Raw genomic sequence first — 18,459 nt, 5'->3', positions numbered from 1 at the left:
TTCCTTCCTTCCCTCCCCCCTCCTCTCCCCCCCCCCTCCACTACCCCTACCCCTATTCAGGGTGCACGTGGGCAGCCTTTTGTGGGTTGTGGTACACGTGGTGGGAGTCGACATTTTCATGATTTAACATGATTCGTTTAATGTCTTGGGCATGAGTGTCTCTTGGAGTGGTTGTATGGTGTTTCCTTTTTCTGTCTCTCTTCGTTGATGGCTGGGGGGGGTGCGGGGTAGGTGGGAGACCAAATTGCAGTGCAGCTGGGATAACAACTTCCGCGCAATCCTGCGTGTGTTTGGGTACGGTGGGAATCGGAGGGAAAACATGGAAACACGTAAGGTAACGCGCAGGAAAGAATGAAGGGAGCGTGCAAAAACACGCGGCTTTTAACATCCCGAGGTACACACACACACACGCAGCTGTGAACCTTTAGGCTCCACGTAGCAGCTCACCTACATCCCTGTGATGCTTCTGAGATGTTTTCTCCCTGTGTGTCTGTGTCTGTGTGTGTGTGTATATATATGCGTGTGTGTTGACTGAGAGAAGGAGGAGTGTGTGTATTGCTTTTTTCGTGTATCTCACGGTCATATCCCTGCCGCTTCACTCTTTCCGTACAGCGCTCCACGGTGTGGGCACCTGATGATAGAGGCGAAGGGGTTGCACGCTTCTCACTTCTCTTCAGGGCTTATACGCATGATTTTGCCGCACTTCCACCATGTTTGCGCGCCTCCCTTGGCCCCTTGGGTGCCGTTCATCACCACGACTCTTATGCATATCAGATTTTTCTCCGCGGCTCTCCTCCTCCTTTCGTGCCTCTTCTCTCAAATGGGGAAACAAAATGTTTTACATGCGCCTGCATCCATGCGCACACACACACACACACACACACACACACGGACGATCCTTGCACACATATACGGCGCAGGATTTTCATCACCACTCATCCTCGATAAAAGGGGATAAGAGAGCGGAAGTGAGAAGCGGACAAACAACCAAAAAAAATAGAGGGTGAGCTTGTACCCCCCCCCCCTCCCCTCTCTCTCCCCTCCCCCCTCTCTATCATCACCCGCTCCGTCCCTTTCCACTACTACCCTACTGTGGATACAGATCAAAGGAAAGATTACACGCAGATACTCGCGCGTCATTGATGAGGAGAGCACATCCGTTTTTTATTGTATTTTCGTGTGTTACTGCTCAAGGTTGCTGCGGTAGGTGTTTCTCGCTTTAACAGATTTCATTGCTCAGCGCCTACAAACCGAATCTTGCGTCAATCGTCTCTCTAGACACTCCCACGCACACCATCTCACATACATACGCGCGCGCGTACACACACGCACATACAGACACAGACGCACGTACGTACACGGAGAAAGGTTGTCATCGTTCTCGGCACTTCTCTCTCGCATTTTTCCTTTGAGGGGTTTCTCTGGTGGCTGACAAACATTTCTGCACGTTTTCAACGTCTACTCTTTGTGTTTTTTTTTTCTTTTTTTGTGCGAGCGTGTGTGTGTGTTTCTGTCGCTCTGTGTGCACGGGAGGGAGAAAAAGAGATAGCGAGCGGGTGAGCCAGACGGTGTGGGTCAACAAACTTAGCTGTCTTCCTTCTCCTTTTCTTCGTTTACCTTTTGAGTGACAGGAGTGGCTGTTGACCTTTGTATTTATTATTTTGAGGGGTCCGAGTCACACACACCCATAGGGTAAACTGGTGTCTATAGGAGTGACACCCCCCCCCTCCCCCTCCTCCCCCTCCCCCGCCTCCCCCTTCTCTCCTCCTTCTCTCCCCGTCCGTTAAACGTACATTTTCTTTACTGTGCTTCCGTGCTGCTGTGTCCGATTTTATTCATATTTTTCTTTATAGACGAATTGCGCTTGTTGGATTTATCGAATTGGCGGCGTTTTTGGGTATCCGAAACATCTCCTTCCTTCTCTCCGATATATATTATATTATATTATATATATATATATTATATATTTGTTTATGCATACGTACACCCGGTAAAAGGGGGACGGGTTGATCTGCGAGGTTTGGGTGCTTGACAAGTACACTTCACTTTTCTTCACTTCTCTTCACTTCACTTCTCTTTCATTTCACCATTTTTTTTTCTTGGTTGGCTCGTTCGTGTTTTTTTAATTTTTTTATTATTTCGGGCTCATTTCCCCGCTTCTTTCCGTCGATATCGCCGCCATTTCGCTCCCCCCTCTTCCTGCTTTGCTTCCACCACGAATATACCAACACACGTGTGACGAAGACGCACCGCAGAAAACATATGCGATATAGGGAAAAACAAACAAACAATCAAAAAAACAACGTGCTCGAAAAAGGTGCACACGTACAACCCTTTTTCTCCCACACCAGTTAGACTCCCCTCCAAACACACACACACACACACACACACACATACATATAGTTATATATTTATATATTTGTATACGTTTTCGGTTTCTCGGGACCAAATTGTCAGCCTTTCCCCTTTCTTTCTGCTCTGTTGTCCGTGTCATTTGTCGTGCGGGCACTGCTTGCCCCCTCCCCTCCCCTCCCTTCTTTTTTCGTCTTCGTCTTCGTCCTCTCTTCTTTTTTCTCTCTCCCAGTGTGTGCTCGTGTGTTTTTACGTCTTCACTTGTTGGTCTAGGCGACTTGTTTGTTTCGGTGGCACTCTTTTTTTTTTTACTTCCCCTTTTTTTTGCCTCCTCGATTTGCCATTTTGAGTGCACTGGGGCGGGGGAATACTTTGTGATTGACGTGTGCTTCTATTTTTCTCGTACGTGTGTGCCTCAACTCTTTTTTTTTGGTGACAATAGAAGCGGATTTTTTTTTATTGCATACGGCTTACCTCTCCTACGCGGGCGCACCGTCCCCCCGAAATGGCATCCTCTCTCGCTCCTATGCACTCCTCTCGTTCCACCCCAGCACCCAAGCGGCCGCGGCTTGCCGAGCCATCACTGATGCCCAAGGCCGCGTCGTCGTCGTCGTCTCATCGTTCATTCGCCGGCGCACTCGGCGAATCAGCCCCGTCCCAGGCGGGCGGTCCTTCCGGGCTGCACCGCATGGCCTCCCCGACTCATCCTCGGCGATCGGCGTCATCCGTTTTGTTTAGTCGAGATGTTCTGACGGCGGTGCACGACCGCCTGGAGCACACTGCTAGGTTCATATATCCTGGTTCTCTTGTTGTGTATGAGTTCCTGAATGAAGTGCAAGAGTGGCACTGGGCGCTGGGAACAGTCCAGCAGGTCCACAGGCACACCGTCAGACTGCTGGAGTGGAACTGCCGGCAAGGCGGCGCGAGCGATAACGTGATGTTGGCTCTGAGAAAAGAGGAATGTCGTGTCCAGCGGGAGCTAGAGGACCACCAGACAGCTATCCTCGCTCTGCGGGCAGAACTCGGCGCCGTGCGCACGCGCAACGAGGCTGACATCAGTGCCACTCGCAAGGCCATCGAGGAGCGCCGCCGCGCGTTGGAGGTAAAAGAAAATGCGCTTCGTGCATGCCTACAGCGTGGCGTGCCGCCTCGACTCACACACAGCGAGGTCTACGGCGGTGCTGATGAGAATGACAGCGCTGACGTCGTTTATGCGACTGTATTGCGGGCAGCTCTGAGCATCGTGGAGGACCACGTTCCAGCGACGCCACTACCATGGCCGGAGGTGTGGGCCGCCGTTCGTGACCCGGTCTTTCTGCAACGTTGCATCGACTACGATGTTGGCCACGAAATGAGTCTTCAACAGCATGACAAGGTCGAGGCGTGCTTTTTCGACACTGGGGCCATAACAGAGGCGAAGGTGCGTAGAGCGATGGACTCGATGAAGCAGCGGATGCCCGAGGCCAGCGAACTCCTCTGCGTTATTGCAAATTGGCTTTTCACGCAGATGACCGCCTTCCAAGTGTATCAGCAGAGCGCCAGCACGCAGTCCCACGCAGACACGCTCCAGCAGCGACTCGCGTATCACGTGAATGCGCTGAAGGCGACGGCTAGACGACTGCGTCAAGTACGGACACAGCTGCGTATGTTTAGTGGCGCCCCCGGCAACTCGAGCAACACGACCCGCGCTGATTCGCAGTTCATCTTTGTTCCCGCAGATGGGATCGAGACGGATGTGCTTCACTGTGCTATAATTTGTTCAGTACCATCACACTCACGGCGGCGCCGGGGTCTGTCTGTGGGACCAGTGGAGACTACAACAACGTCTGAAAAGCAGCAGACACCATCCTCGTCTAGCAGCTGCGCTGCAGTGCTGAACGCGATCCCTTCATCGTCACAGCATTCATCTCCACACCCCGAAGCGCCAGTCGATCATCATGGCGCCGGCGGTGTGGTGGACCCCGTTGACTACACCAGGCCACCGCACACCCCCCTTGACCAGAAGCAGCTGCCGCCACCCCCCCTCTCCGATTCTATGATTTCTGCTCTGAGCGCGGTGACGGAGGTAGTTGTGTTGGGCCACGAGGAGCTCGACGAGATTGCGGAGCGTGCCATGCACGCTCGCCCCGACCTCTATGAGGTTATCGTGGATCTTTTGCGAGAGTATAGTCATCATCCGCGGGACACCCGTCCGGCAGATGCGCATTCTTTCGCGCAGGCTGGGGAGCAGGGAGGCCGGCGCATGGCAACTAACCCGCAAGATGAAGGCGTGGAAGCGCGGTCAGCATGTGCCGAGGGGCGTTTTGTTTCACCAGCATCCTTATCCACCGCTGCGTTCAGCGGCTCCTCAGCCTCGGCAACTCTGCCCATGACTGATGACAGTCGTCCTCTTGGAGCGGCACACGAGATGCCCGCTGCGTTGTCTTTCCCCAAGTCGAAGAGCCCACTGAGTCAAAGTGATCGGGAGGTTCTGGAAAGTGGTGATAGGGATGACAACCACGCGCTCCTCGCAGCCTTGAGGGGCCTCCAACAAAAGCTGCAGGAGGCACATCACGAAAATGAGCAACTACGGCAGATGCTGGTGCGGGATGCGGAACGACGTGGGGCGGTCGAGGCTGAGCTAAAGCGGCAGCTCCGGGTCGCTCTCGCCGATCATGAAGACGTACGAAACCGTCTTGCCGACGCCACTGTACGCGCAGAGGCTCTGCAGATCGAGTGCGATGATCTTGATCACAGCATGGATCAAGCAGCAAGCCACATCACCGCTTTGCAAAGTGAGATACGCGCTCTGAGGCTGCAACTTGGCAGCGATGTTCCTGCATCCCCCGCTTCATTGACCGCGATCACAAGTACGGGTGATCAAAGTTTTGCAGAGGCTGATGATAATGCCCCTCGATCCGAAGTCGAGGTGACCTGTCTGCGCGGCAACAACGAGCGATGGATGCCACCACATTCGAAGACTGCCGATCTCTCAGAGGATGTCGTGATTACTGACCACCACAAATGCCTCTCTGGTTCTGGTTGGGATGAGTTGCTGCAGCGTCATCCTGCTGAGCTTCACCGCGCCGCCGTTGCCGATGCCGCGGTGGTGTGTCGCGTCGTGACGGCTGCCATCACCAGCGTGCACTTTTCTCAGGACGGAAGCCGCGTCTATTTTTCGGTGGCTCATCCGAGAAACGTGACCAAGGGTCAGCTCGATACTCGAATTATCCACTCAAGGTTCTACGAGTGTGAGTACATGCTCCGCGACTCTTCCCGTCCAATGACTGGTGAGGACCTCCTCTTGCAAAAGCTAGCCGAGAGTAAACGGATCATAGCCGACCTCGAACACCGGTTAGCACAAGTGTCGCCCATGCCTCCTTCAATGGCATCTCCAGTTCCTGAGGTAGAGCCACAAAGTCAAATCCCCATCGTGCACAGATCACCGACCAAAACCGTGGAGGAGACTGATGAGTATAACGTCTACGGAGAGCCCAACGTAAAAAGCAGAGCTGGGGACACTACTCTCACGACACATTCTGTACGATTACGAGGGAATGGCTGGGAGGTCGTGCTCCAGCGGGACACCCCAGCCCTACTTGAGGCCCTCGCTGCAGACATTGATCAAGCCACTAGCGCCAACTGCGTGGCAGTAGAGAATGTAACGTTGGTCTCTGGAAGTTTACAGGCAGATGTCCGAGTACTACACGATCACTATATCCCTCCTAGGGAGATTCAACGGAGAATAGAAGAGTATCGATACCCGTTGACACTAGCGCATTGTCGACGAGGCAACACGCAACTGCCATCTTCTCAACCCCCCATTTTACTGATCGCCAATCAGCAGGCGAACCGCACCTCGGCGCAGCAGCATCTTCAACCACTTCAGAATCGATCTGCACTCAGGCAACAGCAAAGTGACGTCCTCCCAGTTCCACCTATGACATCAGAAACATTCTCACATTCCCGGGTCGCGGACCTCAGTGAGAACTTACACCACAACGCACAGGAGCACCCGCGGGACATAGAGGCGGAGGTGGCGGATCTGAGGGAGCAGCTGCAGGACGCCGAGGGGCGCGCTGAGAGCGCTGAGATGCAGCTGGCGGGCAGGGACACGGAGGTGGCGGATCTGAGGGAGCAGCTGCAGGACGCCGAGGAGCGCGCTGAGAGTGCTGAGGCGCAGCTGGCGGGCAGGGACGCGGAGGTGGCGGATCTGAGGGAGCAGCTGCAGGACGCCGAGGGGCGCGCTGAGAGTGCTGAGGCGCAGCTGGCGGGCAGGGACGCGGAGGTGGCGGATCTGAGGGAGCAGCTGCAGGACGCCGAGGGGCGCGCTGAGAGTGCTGAGGCGCAGCTGGCGGGCAGGGACACGGAGGTGGAGGATCTGAAGGAGCACCTGCAGGACGCCGAGGGGCGCGCTGAGAGCGCTGAGGTGCAGCTGGCGGGCAGGGACACGGAGGTGGCGGATCTGAGGGAGCAGCTGCAGGACGCCGAGGAGCGCGCTGAGAGTGCTGAGTCGCAGCTGGCGGGCAGGGACGCGGAGGTGGCGGATCTGAGGGAGCAGCTGCAGGACGCCGAGGAGCGCGCTGAGAGCGCTGAGATGCAGCTGGCGGGCAGGGACACGGAGGTGGCGGATCTGAGGGAGCAGCTGCAGGACGCCGAGGAGCGCGGTGAGACTACTGAGGCGCAGCTGCGGGACGTAGAGGCGAGTGTAGCCCGCGTACGAGAAGAGCACATGGCTGCCGCTGATCTCGCGGAAGCGAGTGAGAAGCAAGCCAAGGTGTTAGAAGAGCAGCTTCGCGATGCGTGGAGGCAACGGGATGACGCACGCCAGCAATACGATGTGCTCCAGGTGCGTGTTGAGGCACTCGATGCTGAGTACGCTGAGCTTGCCCACCAGCTGCAGGACGCCGAGGGGCGCGCTGAGAGCGCTGAGATGCAGCTGGCGGGCAGGGACGCGGAGGTGGCGGATCTGAAGGAGCAGCTGCAGGACGCCGAGGGGCGCGCTGAGAGTGCTGAGGCGCAGCTGGCGGGCAGGGACGCGGAGGTTGCGGATCTGAAGGAGCAGCTGCAGGACGCCGAGGGGCGCGCTGAGAGTGCTGAGGCGCAGCTGGCGGGCAGGGACACGGAGGTGGAGGATCTGAGGGAGCAGCTGCAGGACGCCGAGGGGCGCGCTGAGAGCGCTGAGATGCAGCTGGCGGGCAGGGACACGGAGGTGGCGGATCTGAAGGAGCAGCTGCAGGACGCCGAGGGGCGCGCTGAGAGTGCTGAGGCGCAGCTGGCGGGCAGGGACACGGAGGTGGCGGATCTGAAGGAGCAGCTGCAGGACGCCGAGGGGCGCGCTGAGAGTGCTGAGGCGCAGCTGGCGGGCAGGGACACGGAGGTGGAGGATCTGAAGGAGCACCTGCAGGACGCCGAGGGGCGCGCTGAGAGTGCTGAGGCGCAGCTGGCGGGCAGGGACGCGGAGGTTGCGGATCTGAAGGAGCAGCTGCAGGACGCCAAGGAGCGCGCTGAGACTACTGAGGCGCAGCTGCGGGACGTAGAGGCGAGTGTAGCCCGCGTACGAGAAGAGCACATGGCTGCCGCTGATCTCGCGGAAGCGAGTGAGAAGCAAGCCAAGGTGTTAGAAGAGCAGCTTCGCGATGCGTGGAGGCAACGGGATGACGCACGCCAGCAATACGATGTGCTCCAGGTGCGTGTTGAGGCACTCGATGCTGAGTACGCTGAGCTTGCCCACCAGCTGCAGGACGCCGAGGGGCGCGCTGAGAGTGCTGAGGCGCAGCTGGCGGGCAGGGACGCGGAGGTGGCGGATCTGAAGGAGCACCTGCAGGACGCCGAGGGGCGCGCTGAGAGCGCTGAGATGCAGCTGGCGGGCAGGGACGCGGAGGTGGCGGATCTGAAGGAGCAGCTGCAGGACACCGAGGGGCGCGCTGAGAGTGCTGAGGCGCAGCTGGCGGGCAGGGACGCGGAGGTTGCGGATCTGAAGGAGCACCTGCAGGACGCCGAGGGGCGCGCTGAGAGCGCTGAGGTGCAGCTGGCGGGCAGGGACGCGGAGGTGGCGGATCTGAAGGAGCAGCTGCAGGACGCCGAGGGGCGCGCTGAGAGTGCTGAGGCGCAGCTGGCGGGCAGGGACGCGGAGGTTGCGGATCTGAAGGAGCAGCTGCAGGACGCCGAGGGGCGCGCTGAGAGCGCTGAGGTGCAGCTGGCGGGCAGGGACACGGAGGTGGCGGATCTGAGGGAGCAGCTGCAGGACGCCGAGGAGCGCGCTGAGACTGCTGAGGCGCAGCTGGCGGGCAGGGACACGGAGGTGGCGGATCTGAAGGAACAGCTGCAGGACGCCGAGGAGCGCGCTGAGAGCGCTGAGGCGCAGCTGGCGGGCAGGGACACGGAGGTGGCGGATCTGAGGGAGCAGCTGCAGGACGCCGAGGAGCGCGGTGAGACTACTGAGGCGCAGCTGCGGGACGTAGAGGCGAGTGTAGCCCGCGTACGAGAAGAGCACATGGCTGCCGCTGATCTCGCGGAAGCGAGTGAGAAGCAAGCCAAGGTGTTAGAAGAGCAGCTTCGCGATGCGTGGAGGCAACGGGATGACGCACGCCAGCAATACGATGGGCTCCAGGTGCGTGTTGAGGCACTTGATGCTGAGTACGCTGAGCTTGCCCACCAGCTGCAGGACGCCGAAGGGCGCTCTGAGAGCGCTGAGATGCAGCTGGCGGGCAGGGACGCGGAGGTGGCGGATCTGAAGGAGCAGCTGCAGGACGCCGAGGGGCGCGCTGAGAGTGCTGAGGCGCAGCTGGCGGGCAGGGACGCGGAGGTTGCGGATCTGAAGGAGCACCTGCAGGACGCCGAGGGGCGCGCTGAGAGCGCTGAGGCGCAGCTGGCGGGCAGGGACGCGGAGGTTGCGGATCTGAAGGAACAGCTGCAGGACGCCGAGGGGCGCGCTGAGAGCGCTGAGATGCAGCTGGCGGGCAGGGACGCGGAGGTGGCGGATCTGAAGGAGCACCTGCAGGACGCCGAGGGGCGCGCTGAGAGTGCTGAGATGCAGCTGGCGGGCAGGGACGCGGAGGTGGCGGATCTGAAGGAGCACCTGCAGGACGCCGAGGGGCGCGCTGAGAGTGCTGAGTTGCAGCTGGCGGGCAGGGACGCGGAGGTGGCGGATCTGAGGGAGCAGCTGCAGGACGCCGAGGAGCGCGCTGAGACTGCTGAGGCGCAGCTGGCGGGCAGGGACACGGAGGTGGCGGATCTGAGGGAGCAGCTGCAGGACGCCGAGGAGCGCGGTGAGACTACTGAGGCGCAGCTGCGGGATGTAGAGGCGAGTGTAGCCCGCGTACGAGAAGAGCACATGGCTGCCGCTGATCTCGCGGAAGCGAGTGAGAAGCAAGCCAAGGTGTTAGAAGAGCAGCTTCGCGATGCGTGGAGGCAACGGGATGACGCACGCCAGCAATACGATGGGCTCCAGGTGCGTGTTGAGGCACTTGATGCTGAGTACGCTGAGCTTGCCCACCAGCTGCAGGACGCCGAAGGGCGCGCTGAGAGCGCTGAGGCGCAGCTGGCGTGCAGGGACGCGGAGGTGGCGGATCTGAAGGAACAGCTGCAGGACGCCGAGGGGCGCGCTGAGAGTGCTGAGATGCAGCTGGCGGGCAGGGACGCGGAGGTGGCGGATCTGAAGGAGCAGCTGCAGGACGCCGAGGGGCGCGCTGAGAGTGCTGAGGCGCAGCTGGCGGGCAGGGACACGGAGGTGGCGGATCTGAAGGAACAGCTGCAGGACGCCGAGGAGCGCGCTGAGAGCGTTGAGGCGCAGCTGGCGGGCAGGGACGCGGAGGTGGCGGATCTGAAGGAACAGCTGCAGGACGCCGAGGAGCGCGCTGAGAGTGCTGAGGCGCAGCTGGCGGGCAGGGACACGGAGGTGGAGGATCTGAGGGAGCAGCTGCAGGACGCCGAGGAGCGCGCTGAGACTACTGAGGCGCAGCTGCGGGACGTAGAGGCGAGTGTAGCCCGCGTACGAGAAGAGCACATGGCTGCCACTGATCTCGCGGAAGCGAGTGAGAAGCAAGCCAAGGCGTTAGAAGAGCAGCTTCGCGATGCGTGGAGGCAACGGGATGACGCACGCCAGCAATACGATGGGCTCCAGGTGCGTGTTGAGGCACTTGATGCTGAGTACGCTGAGCTTGCCCACCAGCTGCGGGACGCCGAAGGGCGCGCTGAGAGCGCTGAGGCGCAGCTGGTGTGCAGGGACGCGGAGGTGGCGGATCTGAAGGAACAGCTGCAGGACGCCGAGGGGCGCGCTGAGAGTGCTGAGATGCAGCTGGCGGGCAGGGACGCGGAGGTGGCGGATCTGAAGGAGCACCTGCAGGACGCCGAGGAGCGCGCTGAGAGCGCTGAGATGCAGCTGGCGGGCAGGGACACGGAGGTGGCGGATCTGAAGGACCAGCTGCAGGGCGCCGAGGAGCGCGCTGAGACTACTGAGGCGCAGCTGCGGGACGTAGAGGCGAGTGTAGCCCGCGTACGAGAAGAGCACATGGCTGCCGCTGATCTCGCGGAAGCGAGTGAGAAGCAAGCCAAGGCGTTAGAAGAGCAGCTTCGCGATGCGTGGAGGCAACGGGATGACGCACGCCAGCAATACGATGGGCTCCAGGTGCGTGTTGAGGCACTTGATGCTGAGTACGCTGAGCTTGCCCACCAGCTGCAGGACGCCGAAGGGCGCGCTGAGAGCGCTGAGGCGCAGCTGGCGTGCAGGGACGCGGAGGTGGCGGATCTGAAGGAACAGCTGCAGGACGCCGAGGGGCGCGCTGAGAGTGCTGAGGTGCAGCTGGCGGGCAGGGACGCGGAGGTGGCGGATCTGAAGGAGCAGCTGCAGGACGCCGAGGGGCGCGCTGAGAGCGCTGAGGCGCAGCTGGCGGGCAGGGACACGGAGGTGGCGGATCTGAAGGAACAGCTGCAGGACGCCGAGGAGCGCGCTGAGAGTGCTGAGATGCAGCTGGCGGGCAGGGACGCGGAGGTGGCGGATCTGAAGGAGCAGCTGCAGGACGCCGAGGGGCGCGCTGAGAGCGCTGAGGCGCAGCTGGCGGGCAGGGACACGGAGGTGGCGGATCTGAAGGAGCAGCTGCAGGACGCCGAGGAGCGCGCTGAGAGTGCTGAGGCGCAGCTGGCGGGCAGGGACACGGAGGTTGCGGATCTGAAGGAGCACCTGCAGGACGCCGAGGGGCGCGCTGAGAGCGCTGAGGCGCAGCTGGCGGGCAGGGACGCGGAGGTGGCGGATCTGAGGGAGCAGCTGCAGGACGCCGAGGAGCGCGCTGAGACTACTGAGGCGCAGCTGCGGGACGTAGAGGCGAGTGTAGCCCGCGTACGAGAAGAGCACATGGCTGCCGCTGATCTCGCGGAAGCGAGTGAGAAGCAAGCCAAGGCGTTAGAAGAGCAGCTTCGCGATGCGTGGAGGCAACGGGATGACGCACGCCAGCAATACGATGGGCTCCAGGTGCGTGTTGAGGCACTTGATGCTGAGTACGCTGAGCTTGCCCACCAGCTGCAGGACGCCGAGGGGCGCGCTGAGAGCGCTGAGGCGCAGCTGGCGTGCAGGGACGCGGAGGTGGCGGATCTGAAGGAGCAGCTGCAGGACGCCGAGGGGCGCGCTGAGAGTGCTGAGGCGCAGCTGGCGGGCAGGGACACGGAGGTGGCGGATCTGAGGGAGCAGCTGCAGGACGCCGAGGGGCGCGCTGAGAGTGCTGAGATGCAGCTGGCGGGCAGGGACGCGGAGGTGGCGGATCTGAAGGAGCACCTGCAGGACGCCGAGGAGCGCGCTGAGAGTGCTGAGATGCAGCTGGCGGGCAGGGACGCGGAGGTGGCGGATCTGAAGGAGCACCTGCAGGACGCCGAGGGGCGCGCTGAGAGCGCTGAGGCGCAGCTGGCGGGCAGGGACACGGAGGTGGCGGATCTGAAGGAGCAGCTGCAGGACGCCGAGGAGCGCGCTGAGAGTGCTGAGGCGCAGCTGGCGGGCAGGGACACGGAGGTTGCGGATCTGAGGGAGCAGCTGCAGGACGCCGAGGAGCGCGCTGAGGCTACTGAGGCGCAGCTGCGGGACGTAGAGGCGAGTGTAGCCCGCGTACGAGAAGAGCACATGGCTGCCACTGATCTCGCGGAAGCGAGTGAGAAGCAAGCTAAGGTGTTAGAAGAGCAGCTTCGCGATGCGTGGAGGCAACGGGATGACGCACGCCAGCAATACGATGGGCTCCAGGTGCGTGTTGAGGCACTTGATGCTGAGTACGCTGAGCTTGCCCACCAGCTGCAGGACGCCGAGGAGCGCGCTGAGAGTGCTGAGGCCCAGCTGGCGGGCAGGGACGCGGAGGTGGCGGATCTGAAGGAACAGCTGCAGGACGCCGAGGAGCGCGCTGAGAGTGCTGAGGCGCAGCTGGCGGGCAGGGACGCGGAGGTGGCGGATCTGAGGGAGCAGCTGCAGGACGCCGAGGAGCGCGCTGAGAGCGCTGAGGCGCAGCTGGCGGGCAGGGACGCGGAGGTGGCGGATCTGAAGGAGCAGCTGCAGGACGCCGAGGGGCGCGCTGAGAGTGCTGAGGCCCAGATGGCGGGCAGGGACGCGGAGGTGGCGGATCTGAAGGAGCAGCTGCAGGACGCCGAGGGGCGCGCTGAGAGCGCTGAGGCGCAGCTGGCGGGCAGGGACGCGGAGGTGGCGGATCTGAGGGAGCAGCTGCAGGACGCCGAGGAGCGCGCTGAGACTACTGAGGCGCAGCTGCGGGACGTAGAGGCGAGTGTAGCCCGCGTACGAGAAGAGCACATGGCTGCCGCTGATCTCGCGGAAGCGAGTGAGAAGCAAGCCAAGGTGTTAGAAGAGCAGCTTCGCGATGCGTGGAGGCAACGGGATGACGCACGCCAGCAATACGATGGGCTCCAGGTGCGTGTTGAGGCACTCGATGCTGAGTACGCTGAGCTTGCCCACCAGCTGCAGGACGCCGAGGGGCGCGCTGAGAGCGCTGAGGCCCAGCTGGCGGGCAGGGACGCGGAGGTGGCGGATCTGAAGGAGCACCTGCAGGACGCCGAGGGGCGCGCTGAGAGCGCTGAGATGCAGCTGGCGGGCAGGGACGCGGAGGTGGCGGATCTGAAGGAGCAGCTGCAGGACGCCGAGGAGCGCGCTGAGAGTGCTGAGGCGCAGCTGGCGGGCAGGGACGCGGAGGTGGCGGATCTGAAGGAGGAGCTGCAGGACGCCGAGGAGCGCGCTGAGAGTGCTGAGGCCCAGCTGGCGGGCAGGGACGCGGAGGTGGCGGATCTGAAGGAACAGCTGCAGGACGCCGAGGGGCGCGCTGAGAGTGCTGAGATGCAGCTGGCGGGCAGGGACGCGGAGGTGGCGGATCTGAAGGAGCACCTGCAGGACGCCGAGGAGCGCGCTGAGAGCGCTGAGATGCAGCTGGCGGGCAGGGACACGGAGGTGGCGGATCTGAAGGACCAGCTGCAGGACGCCGAGGAGCGCGCTGAGACTACTGAGGCGCAGCTGCGGGACGTAGAGGCGAGTGTAGCCCGCGTACGAGAAGAGCACATGGCTGCCGCTGATCTCGCGGAAGCGAGTGAGAAGCAAGCCAAGGCGTTAGAAGAGCAGCTTCGCGATGCGTGGAGGCAACGGGATGACGCACGCCAGCAATACGATGGGCTCCAGGTGCGTGTTGAGGCACTTGATGCTGAGTACGCTGAGCTTGCCCACCAGCTGCAGGACGCCGAAGGGCGCGCTGAGAGTGCTGAGATGCAGCTGGCGGGCAGGGACGCGGAGGTGGCGGATCTGAAGGAACAGCTGCAGGACGCCGAGGAGCGCGCTGAGAGTGCTGAGGCGCAGCTGGCGGGCAGGGACACGGAGGTGGCGGATCTGAGGGAGCAGCTGCAGGACGCCGAGGAGCGCGCTGAGAGCGCTGAGGCGCAGCTGGCGGGCAGGGACGCGGAGGTGGCGGATCTGAAGGAGCACCTGCAGGACGCCGAGGGGCGCGCTGAGAGTGCTGAGGCCCAGATGGCGGGCAGGGACGCGGAGGTGGCGGATCTGAAGGAGCAGCTGCAGGACGCCGAGGGGCGCGCTGAGAGCGCTGAGGCGCAGCTGGCGGGCAGGGACGCGGAGGTGGCGGATCTGAGGGAGCAGCTGCAGGACGCCGAGGAGCGCGCTGAGACTACTGAGGCGCAGCTGCGGGACGTAGAGGCGAGTGTAGCCCGCGTACGAGAAGAGCACATGGCTGCCGCTGATCTCGCGGAAGCGAGTGAGAAGCAAGCCAAGGTGTTAGAAGAGCAGCTTCGCGATGCGTGGAGGCAACGGGATGACGCACGCCAGCAATACGATGGGCTCCAGGTGCGTGTTGAGGCACTCGATGCTGAGTACGCTGAGCTTGCCCACCAGCTGCAGGACGCCGAGGGGCGCGCTGAGAGCGCTGAGGCCCAGCTGGCGGGCAGGGACGCGGAGGTGGCGGATCTGAAGGAGCACCTGCAGGACGCCGAGGGGCGCGCTGAGAGCGCTGAGATGCAGCTGGCGGGCAGGGACGCGGAGGTGGCGGATCTGAAGGAGCAGCTGCAGGACGCCGAGGAGCGCGCTGAGAGTGCTGAGGCGCAGCTGGCGGGCAGGGACGCGGAGGTGGCGGATCTGAAGGAGGAGCTGCAGGACGCCGAGGAGCGCGCTGAGAGTGCTGAGGCCCAGCTGGCGGGCAGGGACGCGGAGGTGGCGGATCTGAAGGAACAGCTGCAGGACGCCGAGGAGCGCGCTGAGAGTGCTGAGGCGCAGCTGGCGGGCAGGGACGCGGAGGTGGCGGATCTGAAGGAACAGCTGCAGGACGCCGAGGGGCGCGCTGAGAGTGCTGAGGCGCAGCTGGCGGGCAGGGACACGGAGGTGGAGGATCTGAGGGAGCAGCTGCAGGACGCCGAGGAGCGCGCTGAGACTACTGAGGCGCAGCTGCGGGACGTAGAGGCGAGTGTAGCCCGCGTACGAGAAGAGCACATGGCTGCCGCTGATCTCGCGGAAGCGAGTGAGAAGCAAGCCAAGGTGTTAGAAGAGCAGCTTCGCGATGCGTGGAGGCAACGGGATGACGCACGGCAGCAATACGATGGGCTCCAGGTGCGTGTTGAGGCACTTGATGCTGAGTACGCTGAGCTTGCCCACCAGCTGCAGGACGCCGAAGGGCGCGCTGAGAGTGCTGAGATGCAGCTGGCGGGCAGGGACACGGAGGTGGCGGATCTGAAGGAACACCTGCAGGACGCCGAGGGGCGCGCTGAGAGTGCTGAGGCGCAGCTGGCGGGCAGGGACGCGGAGGTGGCGGATCTGAAGGAGCAGCTGCAGGACGCCGAGGAGCGCGCTGAGACTGCTGAGGCGCAGGTGGCGGGCAGGGACGCGGAGGTGGCGGATCTGAAGGACCAGCTGCAGGACGCCGAGGGGCGCGCTGAGAGTGCTGAGGCGCAGCTGGCGGGCAGGGACGCGGAGGTGGCGGATCTGAGGGAGCAGCTGCAGGACGCCGAGGGGCGCGCTGAGAGTGCTGAGGCGCAGCTGGCGGGCAGGGACGCGGAGGTGGCGGATCTGAAGGAACAGCTGCAGGACGCCGAGGAGCGCGCTGAGAGTGCTGAGGCGCAGCTGGCGGGCAGGGACGCGGAGGTGGCGGATCTGAAGGAGCAGCTGCAGGACGCCGAGGGGCGCGCTGAGAGTGCTGAGGCGCAGCTGGCGGGCAGGGACGCGGAGGTGGCGGATCTGAAGGAACAGCTGCAGGACGCCGAGGAGCGCGCTGAGAGTGCTGAGGCGCAGCTGGCGGGCAGGGACACGGAGGTGGAGGATCTGAGGGAGCAGCTGCAGGACGCCGAGGAGCGCGCTGAGACTACTGAGGCGCAGCTGCGGGACGTAGAGGCGAGTGTAGCCCGCGTACGAGAAGAGCACATGGCTGCCGCTGATCTCGCGGAAGCGAGTGAGAAGCAAGCCAAGGCGTTAGAAGAGCAGCTTCGCGATGCGTGGAGGCAACGGGATGACGCACGCCAGCAATACGATGGGCTCCAGGTGCGTGTTGAGGCACTTGATGCTGAGTACGCTGAGCTTGCCCACCAGCTGCGGGACGCCGAAGGGCGCGCTGAGAGCGCTGAGGCGCAGCTGGCGTGCAGAGACGCGGAGGTGGCGGATCTGAAGGAGGAGGTGAACAGAGCGGAGGCTGTGTGTGTGCAGAATACGAAGCGCTTACCAAACGTGGCGGACGGCGGAGAAAATATAAAGGGGGATTGTGCGGATGCGTCGCGGCGTGGTTACGACTTGAAGGCGGTGGCATACGAGGGGCGTGGACGGAAGCGGAGTCCGAAGTCCTGCGAAGTTGAGCTGGAAGAGGATACTATCGGGGAACGAAGAGACGCAGTGAGTGAAGGGGATAAGCCCTCTATCCTAGGGTCCCCGGCTACACCTTCGGTTTGTTCCACATGGTGCGCTGTGCAGGATTCTGTGAGCGAGACGGGACGCATGGTGGCCCTCGCAGGGGAGCTGAGGGCACTGCGTCGTGAGCGGGACTACCTAGCGCGTCGTACCCTCGAATATGAGGAGACGGTGAAGTCTTTAACTGATGAGGTGGAAAGGCTCAACATTGAATTGGGCAAGAAAGCCACAGATAATACGGCCACCCTTGAAAAGCTGGAGGAGTTTGTAAAAGTGACGGAGGCGGCTCGAGCGACAGAGATGGCGGGAGTTCATTCCCAGAACGTCTGCAACGATGAGCTCCACGCACTGCAGACTCGAGACGATCATGAGTTGACCAAGAGCCAGCGATTGTCGCTTTTGCCGAGCGAGGGTAGATGGACTGAGGACGCATCACTTGGTGACAGAGGGGCTGTGCGTGCTCTGCGTTGCTCGAGCCAACCTGACCGTGGTGGTGACGCCGGCTTCAGCGAGTGTGATTGCGACGATGCTGGTGGCGGTCGTTGTCCATCTGTGTCACAGGCTGCTGGGTGCCCCACCTCTGTGGGGTTACGGGAGCAGTTGGAGCAACTCAAACGCGAAAAAGAGGCACTCATGAATGAGTTGGATGTGAGGGATGTGCGTTACAGCGATGCTTTGGCGCTGCTTAATCAACACATCTGCCAGCTCATGGAGGAGCTCAGCGTGCGTCTGCACGGGGCTGAATCATCGGCCAGCAATGCTCGCACGCTGTTGCTTGAGATTGAGGAGCTGCGGACCGCGCGGAGGCGGACCGGGACGTTTGTCGAGGGCGAGGGCAGCACAGATGGTGGCAGTCATCACTCTTCCATAGGCGTCCGTGGGTCTTCAGTGGGTGGTGGCTGGCGTTAGTGGCAGCAGCGGCGGCGGGGCATTCGTCTTCTTCCGCTAGTGATTGTAAGTCATCGAATATAAAAAAAAAATATCCCCCTCCTCCCCATTCCGTGATTAAAAGCCAAATACACATGAGTGCGCGTGTGTGTTTGCGTTTTTGCGCGTCTCTCTGTGTGTGTCTCCACGACGGTCGATCAAATATCTTTTTTTTTGTTTTCCCTGGTGAGTGGGGTTGGGTGTGACTGAGGCTTTCACTCTGGGTTTTTGGTGGCCTCGTCAGCGTACAGTGTGTGACATCCCGTACTAATTCCTACACAGCCACCCACCTCGATTATACTCTTTCTCATTCTTTTTTTTTTTCAAATGTGGGTTTTTTTCTGTAGATCGCCTCCGCTGGTGTCGTTTGATTACTTCTGAGAACATAACGCCCCCCCCCCCCCCCCCCCAAAAAAAAAGGTTCGAAGGGGGGTGGGGTGGTGGTGGAGGGAAATAGAGTATGGACGCACGTATTGTTCAGCGGGATTGTGTGTGTGTGTGTGTGTCCAATCTTTTTTTTTTTCCAAAACGTAGCTTGGTTACTCTTCACATATCTTCATCGAGACACGGGCAGACAAGTCTATGTTATAAGCGTTGATTGGTAGGGTGTCCCTTCACCCACGATGTGTGGTGAAAAAAGGATGTTGATCAGATGACAAGCACAGCCCCCCCCCCTCAAAAAAAAAAATATCCACACGTTCCACGAAAATTGGCCCGAAAATATGGGCGATTGTGCCGTTTTCTTTTTACGAACAGCAGAACCACTACTCTTGCGAGAGGAGGGCGTCGTTTATCGATACCAGCGTGAATGAATGAGCCCACAGGTGGGTGCAACG

General features: G+C 61.6%; 1 protein-coding gene across 1 annotated transcript; it reads left to right on the top strand.

The window, feature by feature from the left end:
* Nucleotides 1–2,878: 2,878 nt before the first annotated feature.
* Nucleotides 2,879–17,605, top strand: JKF63_04452 (uncharacterized protein; the record flags this gene model as incomplete). Its single annotated transcript, XM_067900437.1, has 1 exon — nt 2,879–17,605. One exon carries the CDS (start codon nt 2,879–2,881, stop codon nt 17,603–17,605), a length of 14,727 nt encoding a protein of 4,908 aa, XP_067757266.1.
* Nucleotides 17,606–18,459: the final 854 nt, after the last annotated feature.

The sequence above is a fragment of the Porcisia hertigi genome, chromosome 22 (assembly GCF_017918235.1).
Source record: "Porcisia hertigi strain C119 chromosome 22, whole genome shotgun sequence".
Taxonomy (NCBI): Eukaryota; Euglenozoa; class Kinetoplastea; order Trypanosomatida; family Trypanosomatidae; genus Porcisia; species Porcisia hertigi.
The sequence above is the reverse complement of the archived record's forward strand: the minus strand, read 5'-3'. Positions and strand labels throughout refer to the sequence as shown.